Below are 23,414 nucleotides of genomic sequence, written 5' to 3'. Positions count from 1 at the left end.
GGAAAGATCAGCACTCTCATTGACTTGTGAGAAGTCAGTCATGTTTTCTATAGGCATTTGGAGTCTCAAAGAACTGTACGATTTTAAAGCAGTAATTGCATCATAACCTCTTTGAACTACTGCTCCATCTTAAAAACAACCATCTCTCCAGTACAGTAGCTACTAGCCCGTTTCCTCTAGCCAGCTGTGTCAGTTAGTTTATGTACAACTGTTTGAGTGGCTCTGTCTGCATCCTATATATTCTGCCTGCTGGGATTGCTCCCCTGCTGGGCTGAAAGGCAAAACTGGATGACTGCATGAGGCCCTAAGCCAATTAGAGCCTCTCTAACTAGTGTTAAATGCCAGTTGCTCTAACAAGCGTTTGATTATGCCAACGAGAGAGAAAACTGGCAGACACTGGGGGCTCAGTGGCATGGCTGTGTGGGTGGCTAGTCATTAACTATGGAGGAGTGCTGGATAGGGGCTTGTGTGGTGATGGTGTTTGCTGCTCTGTGTGGTTAGGGTGTGACCTATTGACCTTATCTGTCTTTGACTCCTGACCTCTTGGGTTCTACAGGGTGTTCCTCCATGACCTGGAGGGCTGCCTAGAGACCCCAGAGGGAGTAGGGGCCTGTTTCCTGGAGCGGGTGAGGAACGTCTACATGCCCTCAAACTCATTTCTGGACTGTGAAGCCATTTTTTCATTGTTCCCCTCTAATCAGGGACTGATTTAGGCCTGGGACACCAGGTGGGTGCAATTAATTATCAGGTAGAACTGAACCAGCAGGATCCGGACCAAGTAGGGTGAGTTAAATACCCCTGGTAGTTTGTTTGTGGTTGTTTCTGAAGAATGTCTTTACCTATATCAGCTGAGAATTCTCAACTCCACGATACTCAGAGTTATGTGGCGATGAGTTTTGGCGGAGTGTCCCTCCGACCACGTCGAGTCGGTGTCAGGTGATACTTCAGCAAAAAGGTCCATTTAAGGTGTAACTTTTACCTATGTTTGTCCTGTGTAAAGGCATTCTTTTCTTTGTGTGCCGCACTCCGTAGTTTTTGATACAAACGTTCTTCTATGTAATCCAATCCTATGTAATTCTTCCGAGTAATCCACTATTTTCCAAAGGAGTATGAAGTTAACGACTTCAAACATGCACAGCCACGCTATATTTTTATAAATATCAGTTGTTTAATGTTACCTGTCCTGATTGATAGAGAGTTGCTAGGGGGAGTTGGAATCAATAGTTTTGTAAATAAAAAATGTCATTCTATGTATCACCTGCCAAAACAAAAAGCTCTGCCGTGCTGTATGACGGGGCTGCTCCTTCTCCGTTAACAAACACCGCTCACCTTGGCAGAGGCACCCAAAGAAAATAACTGCTTCACACAGGACAAACACAGGTACAAGGTACGCATTAAAGCATTTGGGGAAAGTGAAGCTGATCCTAGATCTGTGGCTAAGGGGAACTTCTACCTGGAACATGTCTGATGAGGTTCGGCAGTACAGAGTTCATTGTGTCGTCTCTCTCCACGTGGAAATCGTTCTGACACCGAGTCGATGTAATCGGCATAGCACGTGTTTCACAGTCTTGCATGGATGGTGTGTCATTGGAAATGTATGTGTGTATTTCCAGAAGGAGAATTTCAAGGTGTATGAGTGCTACTGTCAGAATAAGCCTCGCTCAGAGTCCCTATGGAGGCAGTACTCAGACTGTACCTTTTTCCAGGTCATGCTTATTTTTTCTATTCGTGCCCCATGTTTGTACTCAGCGATACTACTACACCACATACCAGACATATTCATTATTTTAATAGCACAAAATGATAGATTATTTATATTAGATTCACTGTTATAAACGTAACAAATGCTTCCCAATATCTCCTTGCCATATTCTACAGGAGTGTCAGAAGAAGCTGGAACACAAACTGGGCCTGGACTCTTACCTTCTGAAACCAGTCCAACGCCTTACCAAGTACCAGCTACTACTGAAGGTCAGCCCTTAGTGAAACCAGCCGACATACACGCCTCTACACCGTGCCAATATTGCAGCATTTATATTAGCTTTAACTATGCTGAAACTTTATCATAATTCAACGTCCCCAAAATCTTGTCAGTGCTAACAGCACTATGGCAAAACCTTGCCCTACCTAGGGACATTTATTTCAATGAGTTGAATGCAGGACGTGAAGGATTACAGATGAAACTAGAGAGAAATCCGGTCTCATTAATGGGGATTGCTCCCCATTTTCTGTCCCCTGATTCTCTATTGTTATCTGACAAAATAAGGAACATCTTACATGCAACACAAGGACTATTATAGTACAGCTGGAGAATTTCAGGGTTTCTTTGTTCCCAGATATTGATCTCTACCAGACATGAATTGATGTGTTGCGCGCACATGTGTGTGTGTGTGTGTGTGTGTCCGTGCTGTAGGAGCTACTGAAGTACAGTGCAGGAGGCTGTGAGGGGACCTCCGAGCTACAGGGGGCGCTAGCAGCCATGCTCCACCTCCTCAAGTCAGTCAATGACTCCATGCATCAGATAGCCATCACAGGTTACCAGGTGACTTGTCCTGTGTGTCTGTGTGTGTGTGGTTGGCTGTGTGTGTCTGTGTGACACAGTGTGCTGTCCTGTATGTGTGACAGTGTGCCATCCTGTATCTCTGACCCTGTGTGTTTACCTGTATCCCCCCCCCCATCCCCCAGGGAGAGTTGTGTGACCTGGGCCGTGTGCTGATGCAGGGCTCCTTCAGTATGTGGATCAGCCATAAGAAAGGCCCCACCCGTATGAAGGAGCTGGCCCGCTTCAAGCCCACGCAGAGACACCTGTTCCTGTATGAGAGAGCCCTGCTTTTCTGCAAGCGCAGGGAGGAGCATGGAGAGGGAGCAGACAAGACCCCCTCCTACAGCTTCAAGCACTGTCTGAAGGTGTGTGTGTGTAGGCGGCACACTCTGACACATGCTCCCTGTTGCAAGGATGTTTGTTTTGTTTTGCGTGTCAAGGCGTCAGTGGGTGTGTGCATGTTTATGGGGCGTGACGGATGGCGTCACCACCCGCTGCTCTCCTCTTGATGTACGCTTGAGCTTCCTGCCTTCACACAGCGGAGGAGTGTGTGTCCGTGGCATGTCCTTGTATGCCCCAGGTGCAGACTGTGTGTGTGTGTGCGTGTGTGTCCTGGCAGATGAGTGCGGTGGGGATTACGGAGAACGTCAAGGGAGATGTGAAGAAGTTTGAGATCTGGTACAGTGGCAGGGAGGAGGTGTACGTCGTTCAGGTAAGGATCACCCCCTGCTGTGAAGTGACTGTTGATGCTATTCATGCCGCATTATGTTCTTCGAACTAGGACAAAGACAATAACTACCACCCACTGGCTTGTTCATTGTCTGTGTGTTGTTCTGTACTTTGTTGTGACAACTTCATGCCATGTATTGCTACGGTACAGTATGTGTTAAGCTACTATAGTGCCATTTTGAAATCATGCCTGTAAGATGCAAAGAAAAGTGTGTTTCCTACTATACGTTGACTGCGTTCTAATCTGTCCTGATCTTATCCATCTCCCAGGCTCCCACAGTGGAGGTTAAGACAGCTTGGCTCGGGGAGCTGCGGAGGATCCTCACCAACCAGCAGAAACTCCTCAAAGGTTTGGACGTCACTCACATCCCTCTCCAAAGCGCACTCCGCAAAGAGCTGGTTTAATTCATCTCATCTCACATCAATAGTCCTAGCCTGCACCTAACTTGAACGTCCTCTTAAATGCGGGGAGACACGTTTCAGTTGAGTACGTTCAGTTGGACAACTGACTAGGTATCTCCCTTTCCCTCTCTTGTTTCAAACAATCTTTTTGCCTCTTCCTCTTCCCCTTCTTTTCTCAGATGAGCGTTGTGTCGACATCCAGATGCCAGACCACATCCGACGGTCTCCGCCCATGTCTGAGAGGTCAGTCTTGTTGGGTGTTGTAGGACACCCCTCAGTTGTCACAGCAGCTCCCCACTTGATGGTGTGAGTGTGGCAGGCAGTTCAGTGAGCTGTTCAGATGGTTATGATATATGGTGTTGGGGGAGCATATCAACAAAAAGGTATAAAGCTGGGAAATGAGAAGGAGTAGGAGGTTGAGGAGGAGAAGGTGGTGTGTGTGAAGAGATGTGTGTGTGAAGGCCCCGCTTTTTCCTTTGCTCTCTGGTTGCTGTCCTCCCCTCCCTCCCCCCTGCAGGGGTGTGCGGCCGTCCGGAGGGGCTCCTACGGGCTGTCTTTCGGGGCTGGACTTTGTCTCGCTGTCCACCGATGTCTTTATGTGTCTGCGTTCCCGGAGTCCCCGCCCTCGAAGCCCCCGGCAACGCCCCCGGCCACGCCCCCCCAACAGACCCCGCCCCCAGCGCCACTGACCCGTCCTAACGCTCAGTGGTAAACTCAGCCCAGCTCCGCATGCCCCGGCCCGGCTTGGCATGGCTCAGCTGACCTAAACCACCCACAAGGCTGCTGTGTTTGCCTACTGACCGTCGTCTGCAACTCCTTTACTAGGCGACTCCATTTGGCTCATGCATTCGCCAGACGCACTTTTCCTCATGTCTTTTGATGTCCCAGCAGACCTTCCATCTCAGACATGCTACCCAAAATGACTACACCCCATCTTTGCATGGGATTTGCAATTTTGCATGGAATGCCAAAAAATATCAAAAAGGTTTGGATGTTTTTAACTTATATATTTTTTTTATCTTGATTTCTTCATGGTTTCAGCACGACAACTGCTTCTTAGATGGGGCTCGCTTTTTGAGAGTTTATTAAATTAAAATGATCCTAAGTTATTTATTTTAAAATATAGACAAACAATACATTGATGAACCAGGAACTTGATAAATCGAGACCATATCTTTCCACGCTCCGGCACGTGTCTGCTGTGTACCAGGCCAGAGTCCACACTGTCTTTGTGTCAGCTTGGTTTGCACTTGGTCACATTGTTGCTTGGTGTGGGGCCTTTTGGCTGGCATCTGAAAGATCAACATTGTGGCGTGAGATGAGTTTGAGGTAGAAATTGTCCTTAACCACAGATCTAAGGTCAGCTTTGCAGTTCCCCTTTAAATGGTTAAAGGTTAGAATTTGCGAACGTTAAGCTGATCTGTGGCTAAGGGCAGCTTCTACTTGGAGCATGTCTGATGAGGTTAGGGAGTACGGAGTTAGTTTGTTGATTGTGTCGCTCCCCACAGCAAACAGCAGAGGGCGTCGTTCAGCTCAGAGGACACAGTCAGGGAGGAGCAGTCCAGACCCACAGTCCCTCTCCCCAAATCACCAGCGCAACCGACACAGTGAGTACACCACTCCCTCATACCCATAACATAATCATGTAGATACCTGCTAACTACATGTAATAATGGTGATTGGGTCATGAGATGGTACATGAAACTACCTTGACTTGATATTGGATTTATTTTGGTACCTATTGCGACCCCTATTACCTAAAGACTCGGGTGTTTCACATGAAAGAGCACCGGGTGTATGAAGGAGCTCTGGGGGAAAAGGCACAGCTACTCATATTATCATTAGATTCTACCGTCTTGTTAATGACTCCGTAAGTGCCGCACATCAGGATTTGAATTGGCATTTATCGCTATAGTTACCAAGTGTTTACCTTGGTTATTTCTGGCAGCATATACGAGGAACAAGACCAAAAATGTGTGTTTTGTAATCTCCAGGCTGGCCCGGCACGCCTCACTCAATGGACATCTGTCTGGGTCTGGAGGAGTGGGGTGGAGGTCAGGACCCCTCTCACCCGTCAGACACCGAGGAGGAGGACACTGCTCAGCTGGTGCGATGGGTTCTCCACAACACCAGTACAACCACTCTCACTTACTGCACACCGTGTGGCCTCGTTCCTCACCCACAGCCTTTTAGATATGCTTATCAGAATATCGAGAGGAACCTCTTGAGGCTCCTAAATGTTTGAAAGGCGTCCTCTAGTAGGATACAGCGCTACACATCCTTCGTCCAGTCTAACAGAGGTGTTTCTGTCCTCCCAGGCTCCAGGCAGATATAAGGCCTTGGCTGAATGTCCACGAGACGGCTCAGATGACCTCGCCATCGAGAGCGGTGACGTCATCCAGCTGCAGCACGTGGACAGCGAAGGCCACTGGTGAGTGTGTCGTCTCATATGCCTGGTGGTAAATGTGGTTGCCGATGGCAGAACCCTATATCACATGGCTTTTATATGGGCTCTGTGCCGATTTTGTAAACTTAGGGAACCTAATATAGCCGGTGTAAAGACATAAGGACAAAACTGACCGTGCAGGAAAATGGTTAAAATCAGCAGGTGGTCATCCTTTCGGCTGTCATTTTCTTTTCATTTCTAAGCAGTTCTGCATGTTGAATCACCAATGTTCATCAACACCCAGCAGGTAATCTGCCACACAAAGCCGCCGTGAACGGCCAACCTTCATTAGTGTGTCGCGTCCTTCACCTTAACCTCTTTTATACACTCCCTCACACCATCTCCGGGCTGGTGAAGAACCTGAGTCGCAGGCAGAAGAGCCTCGTCCCAGTCCCCAACCTGCACGTGGTTCTGGGACACAGCAGACTAGGCGGTATGGTTACAGTATAGGGGAAGAGGTTTCTAAAGCCATTTGTACTCTCGATCCTCCTCTCTGACATGTAGCTCATTTGATGGGTTTGCTTGAATAATTTGTCTCCTCTCTCATGCAGATCCAGGGAATCTGAAGGCCAGAAAGCTCAGCTCCTCTTAGAGGACAAATGCTGCCTTCAAGTGCTTGTGGGAACTGGGAAACTTTACAGTATGAAGTCGTAACTCTGGAACAATTCTTGAACCAATGGCAAGCTAGAGGATCTATCTAATGATCCAGTTAGTTAGCGTGATTAAAGTTGACAATATGGTAAAACTAGCTACATTATACACATTGATACGTTTGACAATGTCAAAATGGATTTGCTTTAACATCTTTTGGTTGAAAAGGTGAAAGGTCAGTGATGAAAAGTCACAACTTGGAAACTCTGGTATCAAACCCGATCACCGACTTTCCCATTTGGAATTCCGACTTGGGAGGGTCATTCAAGTGGTAATTTCCTACTACAGAGGAGCATTTGAAGGCAGCAATAGAACAGCTTTTGTGGGACCTTTGCACAGATTCACAGTCTGACCAGAGTGTTATACATTAGACACTATGAGGTCATGACTGATAGAATATCTTAAAATCTGCTTTCTCGAAGTGCTCTGATTGGCCATGATGAGAGACAACTCTCCAATTGAAGAAGGACACAGGAGCTTACATTTTGGATTATTGATTAACATTTTTCTGGGCCAATAACATGAAGACCTGCTTTTGCCCACCGTGATGGACAGTGGACAAACTTAATGAATGTTACCTTAACTTTGGACAGCACAGGGCTCCACCAGCACACATGCACAAGGTTTTGAGGAAGGACAAGGGACATGTGAAAAGATTTGGCACTTAAAGTTAATTCCCTCACTTCCTCTTCGAACCAGCCAATGGCCTTTTCCGTTGGGTTGCTGTAGCTGGATTGGGACCGTTATACACCCATGGACTCGGCCTCTCGACTGAGGGATTCTTAACCATTATTGCTATTCAGTGGGAATGCAGTTGGTGGGTGTTTGTTTGTGTGTGTGAGTTTTTATGGATCATTATAATCCAGGTTTCGCTTGAAACATTTCTTTAAAATATACTTTTTTTTTTACATTTTTGATGTGTATACTTGAATGTCAAACTGTTGTTTGGTTCCATGTTCAGTTATTCTACATGCTCATGTTGTTTAGGAATCCATGCTGTCTTGTTCCTTAAGGCACCCTTCTCTTACGCTCTCCAAGAGTTGAAATGCCAGAACGTGCCGTGCCATAATGCCTTTTTATTCCTGCTGTTTTGGAATCGGTCTCCTCTTCAATAAATGTTTGCTCAGCAATAACAAAACACAGTCTTGCTTCTACCTCACCTCAGACCTATACACAACTGGCACTTTATTGGGGTGGAAGGTCTACAAGAGAAAATGCATGCTGAAAGAAAACAGAACGCTTTACTATATTTTCAAAGGCTCTATAGAAGTTGAGTTATCGGTGAATGCGATACCTCCTTCATACCTATGATTAACTTACCATTTTATTTCCTAAACTCATTGTCAGTGGAGATGAGATCACGGTGATTGATATAAGTGTATTAATCAGGTCTTCAGATGTGACTTTGGAGGTCTGGGGAAGAGCTGCTACCAGCATGGAGCCAGCAAATAGAGACTGCTGTAATTCTCCCCAGGATTTCATGCTCTCTGTCTCCCTCAGCCCTCTTTGAGAGAGTTCCTCTCCTCCTCCATCGCCTCACACTTAATCTTAGGTTTCCCATTAAACGGGATCATACAGCAAACATGAAATATACCCACTGTGTCGAACGCTTAATTAAATATTGATTGCGGACTTATAGGAATTTACCACGTCAAGTCGGAGGCCTGCCTTTGATATGCTGCGTTTGATGTGGAAATTAGCTTGGAAAGCAGCACGTTTCTTGTGTTATTTATTTAAGTTCCGTTGCTGTGTGAGGCAGCTATGCATCACCGTGAAATGATGTCTATATACCCTTAGAGTCCTGTTTGACTGCCATGCATTGTGTCAAGGGGGTTCTTTCATCTTAAAAAAAGTAACATTTTGCCATATTTTCTTCTTTTGAGCTACTTCGGTCTAAAAAGCTACACATTTTGCACTGAGCTGTGATGTAAAAAAATATATACACTGAACAAAAATATATATGAGCTGAAATAAAAGATCCCAGAAATTTTCCATAAGCACAAATGTTTACATCCCTGTTATTGAGCATTTCTCCTTTGAAAAGATAATCCATCCACCTGACAGGTGTGGCATATTTAAGGTGATTAAACAGCATGATCATTACACAGGTGCACCTTGTGCTGGGGACAATTAAAGGCCACTCTCAAATGTGCAGTTTTGTCACAACACAATTCCACAGATGTCTCAAGTTTTGAGGGAGCATGCAATTGGCATGCTGACTGCAGGAATGTCCACCAGAACTGTTGCCAGAGAATTGAATATTCATTTCTCTACCGTAAGCTGCCTCCAACGTTAGAGAATTTGTCAGTACGTCCAACTGGCCTCTCAACCACAGATCACATGAATTGGGACTTGTGGGAGAGCGGTTTGCTGATGTCAATGTTGTGAGTGGAGTTATGGTATAGGCAGCATAACCTACGGACCACAAACACAATTGCATTTTATCGATGGCCATTTGAATGCTCAGAAATACCGCAATGAGATCCTGAGGCCCATTGTGAGGCCCATTTTTTTTAATGTATCTGTGACCAACAGTTGCATATCTGTATTCCCAGTCATGTGAAATCCATAGATTAGGCCCTAATAAATATATTAAAATTGACTGATTTCCTTATATGAACTGTAACTCAGTAAAACCTTGAAATTGTTGCGTGTTGAATGTATTTTTGTTCAGTATGTGCTTGAAAGTGCTGTGCGTCTTTGAAAAGCGCTGTAAACTTGTTGCTGAATGTTTCTCAATAGAGAAATTGCATGGCAAACTGAATATTGACTGAACATGGCAGGTTTCAGGTTATTGTTTTACAGTCACTGTCATTGTTTGGCTGCATTTTGTATATAGGCCAAATAAAGTATTTATTAAAATAATACATTTGTTCTGCACCTTGTTTTAATCTGTGCTTCTCTATAGTAAATGACCATAAAGCAATTGTTAGTTGTTTGCAGACAGCCATTTGCCTTCGTCCCTTCATCCGTCAGTAAATGACTCGTATTGTTTTATGAATAACCATGATGTGCAGTAGGCACCTGTTGGACATACAGGTATCTGTGTTCTCACCAGCAGATTGGAGGAAGACGATGCAAGGAGACGCTTTCTCTCTGAATAGAACATTGACTTATGAATTGAACCCTGAAAACGAGACCTGAAACAAGACAGGGTCCTGAGGACCCCGAGGGTCAAAGGTCAAGCGTTAGTCGTCCAGGTCATCATGCAGCATGTCCTTGGTCACCGCCGTAACGTGACGTATCCATCTATAGTAATGCTAGTCTGGTGTACACTCTGATATACACCCCATACTTCCCCTACTTGGCACACTCCTCCCACCAGTTCACAATCCCAGTCAGGAACCAGGTGTCACGGTAACGGTTGGTATGGGGACCCCCGCTCTCCCCCTGCGCAAGTCTTTGGCCACGTCAGCATAGCTGGCCGTGAAATACATACTTGGTGATACGGGCACTACTGCTATCCTTACACTGCATCCTCTCTGTAAATGGCACCTCTACCTTCTGTAATGTGTGCGACCCCAGCCGCTGATCGTAGCCGGGGACTCATCCTTCACCAAGTCTTCAGTGAATACCCCGGGCCCCAGGCAGATGGGTCTAGCGTGGGAGGAGAAGAGGATGGGGGTGTGGAGGCGCAGCAGGGCGATATCATGATTGTACAGACTTCGCTGAGAGTCGTAGAGAGGGTGTTTGTACTGCTTCAAAACCTCGTCGTCCTGCTCTGTGCCCTCTTCGGCATAGATGTTATGCTCCCCTGGAGGGATACAATAAATTAAACAATCTAGTAATCCATCTGTAATCAATCAAAATGTATCATCCTAGAATGTAGTTTTCTATTAGGGATGTGTCATGAAAAGAATGTAAGTCCTACACAAAGAACATTTTGTAAAAGTAGTGACAACTTAAATGAGCTAAAGAATAAATAAAAAACTGCAGCAGAGGTAAGTCTGGGTCTTCCTTTCCTGTGGCACTCCTCATGAGAGCCACTTTCATCATAGCGCTTGGTTTAAGGAAACTCATTAAGGAAAGAAATTCCACAAATTAACCTTTAACAAGGCACACCTGTTCATTGAAATGCATTCCAGGTGATTACCTCATGAAGCTGGTTGAGAGAATGCAAAGAGTGTGCAAAGCTCTCATCAAGGCAAAGGGTGGCTACTTTGAAGAATCTCAAATAGAAAATATAGTCAGATTTGTTTAACACTTTTTGTTGTTGTTGGTTACTACATGACTCCATGTGTGTTATTTCATAGTTGTGATGTCTTCACTATTATTCTACAATGTAGAAATAAAGAAAAACCCTGGAATGAGTAGGTGTGTCCAAACTGATGACTGGTACTGTCTGTATACATGCAAATCCAAAGTTAGAAAGGATGGTGGTTGCTAACACTTGACATCAAGTTCCTCTATACACTAATGTAGTAACATTGTAGTCACACTACTGTAATAACATGTTGCTACACAGTACTTTAAGTAAGATTCTGGTAAATGTGTAACCAGATGTGTAAAATATTGGGGTTACCTTCAGGTTTAACGTTGACTCCATTCTGCGGCAGCTTGTAGCCCTCTGCACAGCTACATTGTGCCCCATAAGTGCCACAGAATACATTCTCCGTTATTCACCTTACACTGCCTGGCTGTTACTGTGAAGAGAAACATGCATCATCAACCCACGTCTAAAGAGACTATTAATATGGAATGGGTTCAAATTGTTATGATTGACATCTGGTTTCCCAACAGTGTTATTACAATGTTATAGGAGGCAGAGATGGCGGAGCGACCTTAACTGTCGTGACCTGAGAAAAACTTGCCAGGAACCAAGTGAAACGGAGGACATTTGTCAAGGCCTATGCTCTTTATAAGGGCTTAAGTCAAGTAAGTGGGCACTGTGTTTTACAACTCTCCCACCGCACAGTTCATCCCAGTGAAGCCTGGTAGACAGGTACAAGTGTAGGAGCCCAGCTAGTCATTACAGGACGCCTGGTACAGACGGGGACGGCTGGACGACACTGGTCCTCATCTGAGACATAACACTCATCATTATTGACATATTACACAATTGAGATCGTATACCAAGATGCATAGCGCTAAACACTACAGTGTGTTACCCACAAAGCACACACCACCCACATCTTATCCGACCCAAAACTCAATCTGAAAAATCCATACAGAATCTTTAAAAAAAAATAATCATAAGTTAACTCAATCATAACACAATACCTTATTCAAGGAAGACTCTAGCCCCCCCCCCCCCCCCCCCCCCCCCCCAACAAAACACACATGTCCACACACACTCACTGTCTTCTCATCGTTCTCGAAGGCCTCCCTCCCTCCTCCAGGTCACACCTTTCCTCCAGACACACTCTCTCCAGGTTCCCCAATAACATGTCCTGGAACACCCCAGTGTTGTGACGCCGATGTCTCTTCAGCACACAGTCTGTTGCCTGGCCCGACAGGAACACTGGGGCTGGAGGGCCAGAGAGAGAGATGGTAAGGCTGCAACAGTTACTGCTGGTGTATAACTGTGAGAGTGGTATACTTGTTACCAGTGAGAAACCTACTAAAACCATCAGCAGAGAGAGCAGGACTTACCTCCCTAGCACAGCCGGCAGTCCAGCAGCATCACACACAATAGAAGAAATGGGTAAACTGTTGCCATCTCTGTCTGATTCTCTGCTATCACTATATCCCAGTGGAGAAAAAAACAACACTCTTCTATCATGGACACGCACCCACATTCCAAAGCACAGCAGTCTGTTTACTCTTGAACGACAGAGATACAGAGTAGGTATGCTACTTGTTAGTTTAAAGGCGAAGCTTTGAGGTACTCTGGTGGAAGTTCCCATGTGTGTAAATAATTTTGTAACTGATTGTTTTAAGGTTTTTTCTTTGAGGACTGTTATTTTTGAGTCTCTGTCTTCCTCTAAGTTTGGAATGGAATCAGAAACACACACTTTAGCAGAGAGCTCCACCGTCTACAAAAAACCCAACATGCATTTTAGGTAATATACCACTAGATGGCGCACACGTCTAAAACTGTCTACCAATGCTTTGATCGAACATCACATAATTCTCTCTCTCTCTCACACACACACACACACACACACACACACACACACACACACACACACACACACACACACACACACACACACACACACACACACACACACACACACACACACACACACACAGTGATGAAATGCAAAGGCCCAGAGTTTTCACTGATCAGCTCACATGGCCAGTACACACTCCTGGTCCTAAGGTTAACCATAGACTCACAACAGGGTAATGCAGCTCTCCTGGGTTCTGTGAGGATAGTGTGGATTACGGTTGTAAAATGCCATGAGCGTTTAATAAATTCCCTAGTTTTCAATAAATCCTGGTTGGAAGATTCTGGATTCTCCTGCTTATTCCTTATGGAAAGTTCCTGGAATTTTGCAACCTTAATGCTGATGCAGCTTATTGCTGAGGGTCGGTGTCTGTGGAGCCCCAGTGTCATTATGTGGTCTGGTCTGGAAAATACAAGCCCTGCCCTGGCCCCATCTCCCTCTCCATGGGAGTCCCCAGGCTGCTCTGATGGAGTGCTGTATTGACCCAGACCATTTATATTTCATTGAGTCGTTAAAATGCTAAATAATTCATACTTAAGTAATTAACACTGGGCCTTTTGATATACAGTCGATTCATCTCATGTCATAACATCAAAATACAGTGTTTAGAACTTTATGAGAGAGGTTAGGGTAGTTCAAACATGATGGCTTTGTTTTGATAGCCATCACAACTCAACACAGCTGCTGTTGCTGCAGTGACACCGTGAGTTGTTTGCATTCGTTTCACAACGTTATTCAAATGCAACATGCACTGGGGGTTGCGCGCCTGCATTTATCCATGTAACCGCCTCAGACCTGTGAGAGAACAGGCATTTCCGGGCCAACGGCAGCGTTTAAATCAAATGCACAATGTACATTCTCAACAGTGGATACGCCCACTCCCTCTGTCCTGGCCGGCTGATTCACAGCCCTGTCGGTCACACTCAGGTGAGTATGAATGGTCTGGGGAGACATCCAAACAAGGCTGTGTAAGATCAAAGCTGTGGTTCCCAAAAAGGGGTCCTAGGACACCTGGGGATACTTGGCCTATCCACATGGAGGACTTGAGAAAACTCATGAGACCTTAGGCTTACTGGTGAAATGCACATGAAGGGGTACTTCAATGGTATTCCAGAGCAAAATTCAGCTGGTGGTACAGTGACAGACAAAGGTTGGGAACCACTGTGTTAGATGGGGGAGGACAGAGATGCAGTGTGATTTATAACGCCAGGACATTGATTCCCTTGACGTGCCTCTCTCGGTTTCCAGAGCACAGTTGGGAAATGGTTGCCTGGTCCAATTAGATTGTTCACTACAATTGGGGATCAGAGCCGGGCCCAGCAGATAATTCAAACGGATGCCTGCGCAGTGTCATCGATTGTACAGTAGCTCTTGGGGAAGGCAAGGTTGGTTGGGAGGGAGGGATGGTGTGACACATTGAGGTCCTGTGTTTATGGATTACACACACACACAGCCTTTTCATCTCTTGGTGACTGTCAATACACTCAGAATGCTTTACAAGGAATTCAACCATGTACAACCATAGGATCACATAATGCGTGGAGTTTGAACGTTTACACTCTCCTCCAGCTCTGTTAGTCAATAGATCAAATCAAAAAACATCCAATCAAAGTGTATTGATCGGGTACACAATGCAGTCAAATGTCAAACAAGTACACAAATAATTAATACAATACATAAAAAAAAAAATGGAAATCAAGAAATGGCGGAACTAATCCAATTCACAACCAAAATATCCCTGTAACAGTAATCCTAATGTGTACCTAACAGGTAGTGAGTGTGCATCACCTAGTAGACGCTTAGTGATGGCTGTTCAACAGTCTGATGGCCTGGTGATCAAGCTGTCTCTCGGTCCCGGCTCTGATGCACCTGTACTGTCTCTGCCTGCTAGACGGTCGTGGTGTAAACAGTCAGCGGCTCGGATGACTGAGGTCCTTAATGATCTTCTTGGCCTTTGACACAGAGTGCTGTAAATGTCCTGGAGGGCAGGCAGTGTGCCCCTGGTGATGCGTTGGGCTGACCGCACCACCCTCTGGAGAGCAATGTGGTTGAGGGAGGTGCAGTTGCCGTGCCAGGCGGAGATGCAGCCCCACAGAATGCTCTCAATGGTGCATCTGCAGACGTTTGTGAGGGTCTTAAGGGCCATGATGAATTTCTTCAGCCACCTGAGGTTGTAGAGGCGCTGTTGTGCTTTCTTCACCTTGATGTGGTGACGATTTCAGGTCTTCAGTGATGTGCACGCTGAGGAACTTTAAGCTTTTGACCCTCCACTGCAGCTCCTTCAATGATATGGGTGTGCTCACTCTTCTGTCTCCTGTCGTCCATGACCAGCTCCTTCTTTTTGTTAACATTGAGGGAGAAGTTATTTTCCTACCACCCCTCTGCCAGGGCTCTAACTTCCTGCCTGTAGGCTGTCTCATCATTGTTGGTAATCAGGCCTTTCACTGTCTTGTTGTCAGCAAATCAGCCCGACCACTGTTGTGTCGTCAACAAACTTGATGATTTGAGGTGGTGTCATGCGTGGCCACGTAGTCATAGGTGAACAGGAAATACAAGAGGGGGCTGAGCACACAACCCTGGGGGGCCCACTTGTTGAGGATCAGCGTGGAGGAGGTGTTGCCTTCCCTCACCAACTGGGGTCGGCCCATCAGGAAATGTAGGACCCAGTTGCACAGGGAGTAGTTCAGACCTAAGGCCCTGAGCTTAGTGGTGAGCTTGGAGGGCACTATGGTGTTGAAAGCTGAGATGTATTCGATGAGCAGCATTCTCAGATAGGTATTCCTCTTATCCAGGGGGGAAAAGGCAGTGTGCAGTGCATTGGCGATGGCATCATCTGTGGATCTGTTGGGGCGGTATGCAAATTGTAATGGGTCAAGGGTGTTGGTTATGGTGGAGGTGAAATGGTTGTTGACTAGCCATTTGACTCCATTGCACTCCACACTGCCCTTTCCCACCTGGACAAAAAGAGCACCTATGTGAGAATGCCCATTCATTAACTACAGCTCAGCGTTCAACACCATAGTACCCTCAAAGCTCATCACTAAGCTAAGCTAAACACCTCCCTCTGCAACTGGATCTTGGACTTCCTGACGGGCCGCCCCCAGGTGGTGAGGGTAGGTAGCAACACATCTGCCACGCTGATCCTCAACACTGGAGCTCCAAATGGGTGCATGCTCAGTCCCCTCCTGTACTCCTTGTTCACCCACGACTGCATGGCCAGGCACGACTCCAACACCATCATTAAGTTTGCAGACGACACAACAGTGGTAGGCCTGATCACCGACAACGACGAGACAGCCTATAGGGAGGAGGTCAGAGACCTGGCCGGGTGGTGCCAGAATAACAACCTATCCCTCAAATTAACCAAGACTAAGGAGATGATTGTGGACTACAGGAAAAGGAGGACCGAGCACGCTCCCATTCTCATCGACGGGGCTGTAGTGGAGCAGGTTGAGAGATTCAAGTTCCTTGGTGTCCACATCAACAACAAACTAGAATGGTCCAAACACACCAAGACAGTCGTGAAGAGGGTTTTCTCTACTACCGCATGCAAAGCGGTACCGGAGTGCCAAGTCTAAGACAAAAAGGCTTCTCAACAGTTTTTACCACCAAAACCATAAGACTCCTGAACAGGTAACCAAATGGTTACCCGGACTATTTGCATTGTGTGCCCCCCCAACCCCTCTTAAGCTGCTGCTACTCTCTGTTTATCATATATGCATTGTCACTTTATTACATTTTTTTAAGTGTTTCCAGTTTCAGAGATTTTTGTAGTTCGTTCCAGTCATTGGCAGCAGAGAACTGAAGGAGAGGCGGCCAAAGGAAGAATGGTCGCCTCTCCTTCCAGTTGGTTTTGGGGGTGACCAGAGAGAGATACCTGCTGGAGCGCGTGCTACAGGTGGGTGCTGCTATGGTGACCCGCGAAGTGAGATAAGGGGGGACTTTACCTAGCAGGGTCTTGTAGATGACCTGGAGCCAGTGGGTTTGGCGACGAGTATGAAGCGAGGGCCAGCCAACGAGAGCGTACAGGTCACAGTGGTGGGTAGTATATGGGGCTTTGGTGACAAAACGGATGGCACTGTGATAGACTGCATCCAATTTATTGAGTAGGGTAATGGAGGCTATTTTGTAAATGACGTCGTCGAGGATCGGTAGGATGGTCAGTTTTACAAGGGTATGTTTGGCAGCATGAGTGAAGGATGCTTTTTTGCGAAATAGGAAGCCAATTCTAAATTTAACTTTGGATTGGAGATGTTTGATGTGAGTCTGGAAGGAGAGTTTACAGTCTAACCAGACACCTAGGTATTTGTAGTTGTCCACATATTCTAAGTCAGAACTGTCCAGAGTAGTGATGTTGGACGGGCGGGCAGGTGCAGGCAGCGATCGGTTGAAGAGCATGCATTTAGTTTTACTTGTATTTAAGAGCAATTGGAGGCCACGGAAGGAAAGTTGTATGGCATTGAAGCTCGTCTGGAGGGTTCTTAACACTGTGTCCAAAGAAGGGCCAGAAGTATACAGAATGGTGTCGTCCGCGTAGAGCTGGATCAGAGACTCACCAGCAGCAAGAGCGACATCATTGATGTATACAGAGAAGAGAGTTGGTCCAAGAATTGAACCCTGTGGCACCCCCATAGAGATGGCCAAAGGCCCGGACAACAGACCCTCCGATTTGACACACTGAACTCTATCAGAGAAGTAGTTGGTGAACCAGGCGAGGCAATCATTAGAGAAACCAAGGCTATCGAGTCTGCCGATGAGGATGTGGTGATTGACAGAGTCGAAAGCCTTGGCCAGGTCAATGAATACGGCTGCACAGTATTGTTTCTTATCGATGGCGGTTAAGATATCGTTTAGGTCCTTGAGTGTGGCTGAGGTGCACCCATGACCAGCTCTGAAACCAGATTGCATAGCGGAGAAGGTATGGTCGGTAATCTGTTTGTTGACTTGGCTTTCGAAGACCTTAGAAAGGCAGGGTAGGACGACACGAAAGAGAGGTTGAACAGGCTAGTAATAGGGGTTGCAACAATTTCGGCAGATCATTTTAGAAAGAAAGGGTCCAGATTGTCTAGCCCGGCTGATTTGTAGGGATCCAGATTTTGCAGCTCTTTCAGAATATCAGCTGACTGGATTTGGGAGAAGGAGAAATGGGGAAGGATTGGGCGAGTTGCTATTGGGGGTGCAGTGCTGTTGACCGGGGTAGGGATAGCCAGGTGGAAAGCATGGCCAGCCGTAGAAAAATGCTTATTGAAATTCTCAATTATAGTGGATTTATTGGTGGTGACAGTGTTTCCTATCCTCAGTGCAGTGGGCAGCTGGGAAGAGGTGTTCTTATTCTCCATGGACTTTACACTGTCCCAGAACGTTTTAGAGTTTGTGTTGCAGGAAGCAAATTTCTGCTTGAAAAAGCCAGCCTTGGCTTTTCTAACTGCCTGTGTATATTGGTTTCTAACTTCCCTGAAAAGTTGCATATCACGGTGGCTGTTCGATGCTAATGCAGAGCGCCATAGGATGTTTTTGTGTTGGTTAAGGGCAGTCAGGTCTGGAGAGAACCAAGGGCTATATCTGTTCCTGGTTCTAAATTTCTTGAATGGGGAATGCTTATTTAAGATGGTGAGGAAGGCATTTAAAAAAATAACCAGGCATCCTCTACTGACGGGATGAGGTCAATATCCTTCCAGGATACACCAGCCAGGTCGATCAGAAAGGCCTGCTCGCTGAAGTGTTTCAGGGAGCGTTTGATAGTGATGAGTGGAGGTCATTTGACCGCTGACCCATTACGGATGCAGGCAATGAGGCAGTGATCGCTGAGATCTTGGTTGAAAACAGCAGAGGTGTATTTAGAGAGCAACTTGGTTAGGATGATATCTATGAGGGTGCCCGTGTTTACGGCTTTGGGGTGGTACCTGGTAGGTTCATTGATAATTTGTGTGCGATTGAGGGCATCAAGCTTAGATTGTAGGATGGCTGGGGTGTTAAGCATGTTCCAGTTTAGGTCGCCTAGCAGCACGAGCTCTGAAGATAGATGGGGGCAATCAGTTCACATATGGTGTCCAGAGCACAGCTGGGGGCAGAGGGTGGTCTATAGCAGGCGGCAACAGTGAGAGACTTGTTTTTAGAGAGGTGGATTTTTAAAAGTAGAAGTTCAAATTGTTTGGGTACAGACCTGGATAGTAGGACAGAACTCTGCAGGCTATCTCTGCAGTAGATTGCAACACCGCCCCTTTGGCAGTTCTATCTTGTCTTAAAATGTTGTAGTTAGGGATCGAGATTTCAGAATTTTTGGTGGTCTTCCTAAGCCAGGATTCAGACACGGCTAGAACATCCGGGTTGGCAGAGTGTGCTAAAGCAGTGAATAAAACAAACTTCGGGAGGAGGCTTCTAATGTTAACATGCATGAAACCAAGGCTATTTCGGTTACAGAAGTCATCAAAAGAGAGCGCCTGGGGAATAGGAGTGCTAGGCACTGCAGGGCCGGAACAGAGAGTTAAAGAAGGTTTCTGGGGGCGATAAAATAGCTTCAAGGTATAATGTATAGACAAAGGTATGGTAGGATGTGAATACAGTGGAGGTTAACCTAGGCATTGAGTGATGATGAGAGAGATATTGTCTCTAGAAACATCATTGAAACCAGGTGATGTCATCGCATGTGTGGGTGGTGGAACTGAAAGGTTGGATAAGGTATAATGAGCAGGGCTAGAGGCTCTACAGTGAAATAAGCCAATAAACACTAACCAGAATAACAATGGACAAGGCATATTGACATTAAGGAGAGGCATGCTTAGTCGAATGATCATAAGGGTCCAGTTAGTAGTGAGGTTGGTTGGGGTAACGGCGATTCAGACAGCTAGGAGGGCCATCGGTAGCAAGCTAGCATAGGATGGAGGTCTGTTTTTAGCCACCTCGTGCGTTTCCGTCGGTAGATTAGTGGGGTTCTGTGTGGTAGAGGGGATCAATCCAATTGGCAAAATAGATATAGTTATAGTGACCCAAGAGAAATTGTACGATAGACTTATTCAGATAGCAGCCGATAAGACAGCTAACGATTAGCGGGCCTTAGATGGGCGTTCAGGTAACGTCGCGACGGAGGGGCCAGTTGGATAACTCCCTCGTGCAGATAACGTCGGTAGTCCAGTCGTGAAGGCCCGGTGGGGCTCCGCATCGGCAGTAAAAAGGGTCCGGATAGGTGATTGTAGCCCAGGAGTGGCTGATGGAACTCTTCAGCTGTCTAGCTCCGGAATAATTGATGTTTGCTCCGGGATCGACGTAAGCCAATAGTCTCACGAATAGCAGCTAGCTGCGAGATCCAGGTGTAAATGTCCAGAGCTTACGGTAGAAATCCGGGGTTATGGAGAGAAAACTAGGTCTGGTATGTTCTGGTCTGAGTCGCGTTGTACAAAACTAGCAATAGCTTTTCGAGCTAAAGGATAGCTGATGACCATAAACCGTGGTTAGCTGAATATTAACGTTAGCCAGTAAACTGGTTAGCTTCTGGCTAGCTTCTGGTTAGCTTCTGGCTAGCTTCTATTGTAGATTTCAGATTTGAGGTAAATAATACCTTTTTTTATTTTTTATTGGTGAGGCGGGTTGCAGGAGAGTGTTTTGAAGTTGAGTTTTTGGAAATGAAAATATATGCCGTGTAAATATATATATATACACGGCACCCGACAAGACGAGGACAAAGGACGTCTGACTGCTATGACAACTTTAACTATACATTCATGTACATACTACCTCAATTGGCCCGACCAACCAGTGCTCCCGCACATTGGCTAACCAGGCTATCAGCATTGTGTCCCACCACCCGCCAACTCCTCTTTTTACGCTACTGCTACTCTCTGTTCATCATATATGCATAGTCACTTTAACCATATCTACATGTACATACTACCTCAATAAGCCTGACTAACCGATGCCTGTATATAGTCTTGCTACTGTTATTTTCAAATGTCTTTTTACTGTTTTATTTCTTTACTTACCTACACACACACACACCTTTTCTCCGCACTATTGGTTAGAGCCTGTAAGTAAGCAATTCACTGTAAGGTCTACACCTGTTGTATTCGGCGCACGTGATATATAAATAAAATTGGATTTGAAATCTGCTCTCTGATCTCGCAAAGTTTATTGTCCAGTGTCCACTGTAAATTAGCAAGTAATATACTAGGAAGCAGAGGGTGGTTTGCCATTTTCCTTGTTTAGTTTGGAATGACAGCTCGCATTCCCGTTGTCTAGTGGCTTCTTTTTGGAAAATTGGCTCCCATGATGAATGGAACTGCTTCAGGTAATCCAAGGATCCAGCTCCTGAAAACCGAATTTGTGTTGAGTAATCTCCGATCTGATGTCCAGAAGTGCTTGTCGGTCATAGGAAATAATACTAGAAACTTTCTGAACAAATAAAGTCGAAAATAACAATAAAATATACAAAAGACTGAAAAGTTGTCTGGGAGCAAGCAACAGGGCGACCATCATCAGTGCCATCTTGTTCTTCCACCATCTTGTTCTTAGATCTAAAAAAGTTAGTGACCATAGCCAAGAGACTAAATTTCAAGTAACAGCAATGAGTATTAATTCTGTTTAATTGCATTTCCGTTGTTCAATTATCAGTATCTGATCAGTAACTGAGTACCACCACTAGGGGGGAGAAGTAACAACTATTCCTGTCAGAGGCGCCAGTCTGTCTAGGGGAGATCTCAATTGCATACTCCTCGCATCCTCTTTCCTCGCCTCCTTCTCAAAACCCATTGGAAGAGAAGGATCGAGGTGAGGGACCTCTGGCTTTCTCATCCTATGGGTTTTGAGAAGGCGATGAGGAGAGAGAAGATTGCAATTGAGATCTTCCCTAGCAGTTTCTACCCTCTTATCAAGCCATATCACCCAGGAGAGGGGAACCGACTTGGGGAAGCCAGGAGTCATGGGTTGGAGACCATTGGTACTTGCCTGCGAAGCAGCAAGAGGAACAGCCCCTCCCTACCTTCAGACTATGCTCAAACCCTACACCCCAACCTGAGCACTCTGTTCTGCCACCTCTGGTCTCTTGGCCCTCCCGCTCAGCCCAGTCCAAGCTCTTCTCTGTCCTGACACCCCAATGGAGGAACCAGCTTCCATTGAAGCTAGGACAGCAGAGTCCCTGCCCATCTTCTGAAACATCTGAAACTCTACCTCTTCAAAGAGTATCTTAAATAATCCCACAGCACCCCCCCTCGCACCCCGAGCAACTGCTAAATAATTCAAATTTCAATGTAAAATGTTGGAGCCTCGGCTGTCCTGTACAATCCAATATGGTTGCCCTGTTTGCTCTGTGTCGATTAGAGTATAGACTTCTGAAACTGAATTACGCTTCTCAAGGCTCTGTTCAGTGTAAAGGCCTTAGCAGCAAAGCTCTGCCAAACCTATCACTTTGTCTGTCTGGGAGTAACTTCTCCTCTCTGTAAATCCTCTCCCCGAGTCCTCAAAGCCGCCCACATCTCTCTTTGTGTTAAAGTATTAATCTGAGCACGCTCTGTATCTGAGGTACTGCTTCCATCTACAATCTCATTCATACCATAGAATTATATATGATTTCTAAACATGACTTATCTGTCCTCATCTGACTGGTGTAGGAGGAATCCGAGCTTTGTGATGGTGCCAAAGTAATGGACTTGAGGGCAAGAGGAAACATTTTTATTTCAAAGAGTTGAGAAACGTGTTGACATTGGGCAAGGGTGGCATTTGATGGCTTTCTGGTTGGCATTGTGACATTGAATAGGACAGAGATTCCCTGGAGGGAAATAGCCAGGACTAAACATTAGGGACATCTCTGATTCATAATACCTGACATTGCTCTGCCTGGGGCTCTTAAAATATAGTAATTCACAAGCATACAGCCTATTTAGGTTAGTTTCCTCTGCTGATCCTCCATCCTCCTCAGCAAGACAGACAGGCCTTACATAATCAGCCCAGGAGGACAGCCAAGATGACAAGGTTATGCCTGTCAGTGTGTATTATAGCAAATGTCTGAGTGGGGAGAGTACTCTGCTGTGCTGTGCTTCTTAGTGATTAGATCAGATTTTTCTGATCTAATCAATGCCAAGAGTGTCCAAAGCTGTCATCAAGGCAAAGGGTGGCTACTTTGAAGAATATTAATTATAAAATAGATTTTGATTTGTTGATTACTACATGATTTCATATGTGTTATTTCATAATTTTGATGTCATTCTACAATGTAGAAAATGGTAAAAATAACAAAAAACCCTTGAATGAGTAGGTGTGTCCAAACTTTTGACTGGTATTGTGTGTATATGTGTATATATATATGTATATGTGTATATATATATGTGTATGTGTATATACAGTATGTGTATATACACTGCTCAAAAAATAAAGGGAACACTTAAACAACACAATGTAACTCCAAGTCAATCACACTTCTGTGAAATCAAACTCTCCACTTAGGAAGCAACACTGATTGACAATACATTTCACATGCTGTTGTGCAAATGGAATAGACAAAAGGTGGAAATTATAGGCAATTAGCAAGACACTCCAAAAAAAG

The 23,414-nt window shown here is 45.6% G+C and overlaps 1 protein-coding gene and 1 pseudogene across 1 annotated transcript in view; one reads left to right on the top strand and one right to left on the bottom strand.

The window, feature by feature from the left end:
* The window catches only part of LOC129858030 (proto-oncogene DBL-like), a 29,891-nt gene extending 20,256 nt beyond the window's left edge, over positions 1 to 9,635 (top strand). Inside the window, 13 exon segments of the mRNA XM_055926902.1 lie at positions 557 to 626; positions 1,614 to 1,706; positions 1,879 to 1,971; positions 2,414 to 2,542; positions 2,686 to 2,907; positions 3,162 to 3,254; positions 3,542 to 3,620; positions 3,853 to 3,916; positions 5,182 to 5,217; positions 5,219 to 5,280; positions 5,668 to 5,780; positions 5,992 to 6,104; positions 6,671 to 9,635. Of these exon segments, the coding sequence (XP_055782877.1) occupies positions 557 to 626; positions 1,614 to 1,706; positions 1,879 to 1,971; positions 2,414 to 2,542; positions 2,686 to 2,907; positions 3,162 to 3,254; positions 3,542 to 3,620; positions 3,853 to 3,916; positions 5,182 to 5,217; positions 5,219 to 5,280; positions 5,668 to 5,780; positions 5,992 to 6,104; position 6,671 (1,168 nt within the window). The 3' untranslated portion in view covers positions 6,672 to 9,635.
* Positions 9,636 to 10,019: 384 nt separating this feature from the next.
* Positions 10,020 to 15,648, bottom strand: LOC129858629 (coagulation factor IX-like; annotated as a pseudogene).
* Between the last annotated feature and the right edge of the window lie 7,766 nt (positions 15,649 to 23,414).

The sequence above is a fragment of the Salvelinus fontinalis genome, chromosome 6 (genome assembly GCF_029448725.1).
Source record: "Salvelinus fontinalis isolate EN_2023a chromosome 6, ASM2944872v1, whole genome shotgun sequence".
In the NCBI taxonomy this organism is placed as follows: Eukaryota; Metazoa; Chordata; class Actinopteri; order Salmoniformes; family Salmonidae; genus Salvelinus; species Salvelinus fontinalis.
This window is presented reverse-complemented; position numbering and strand designations above follow the sequence as displayed.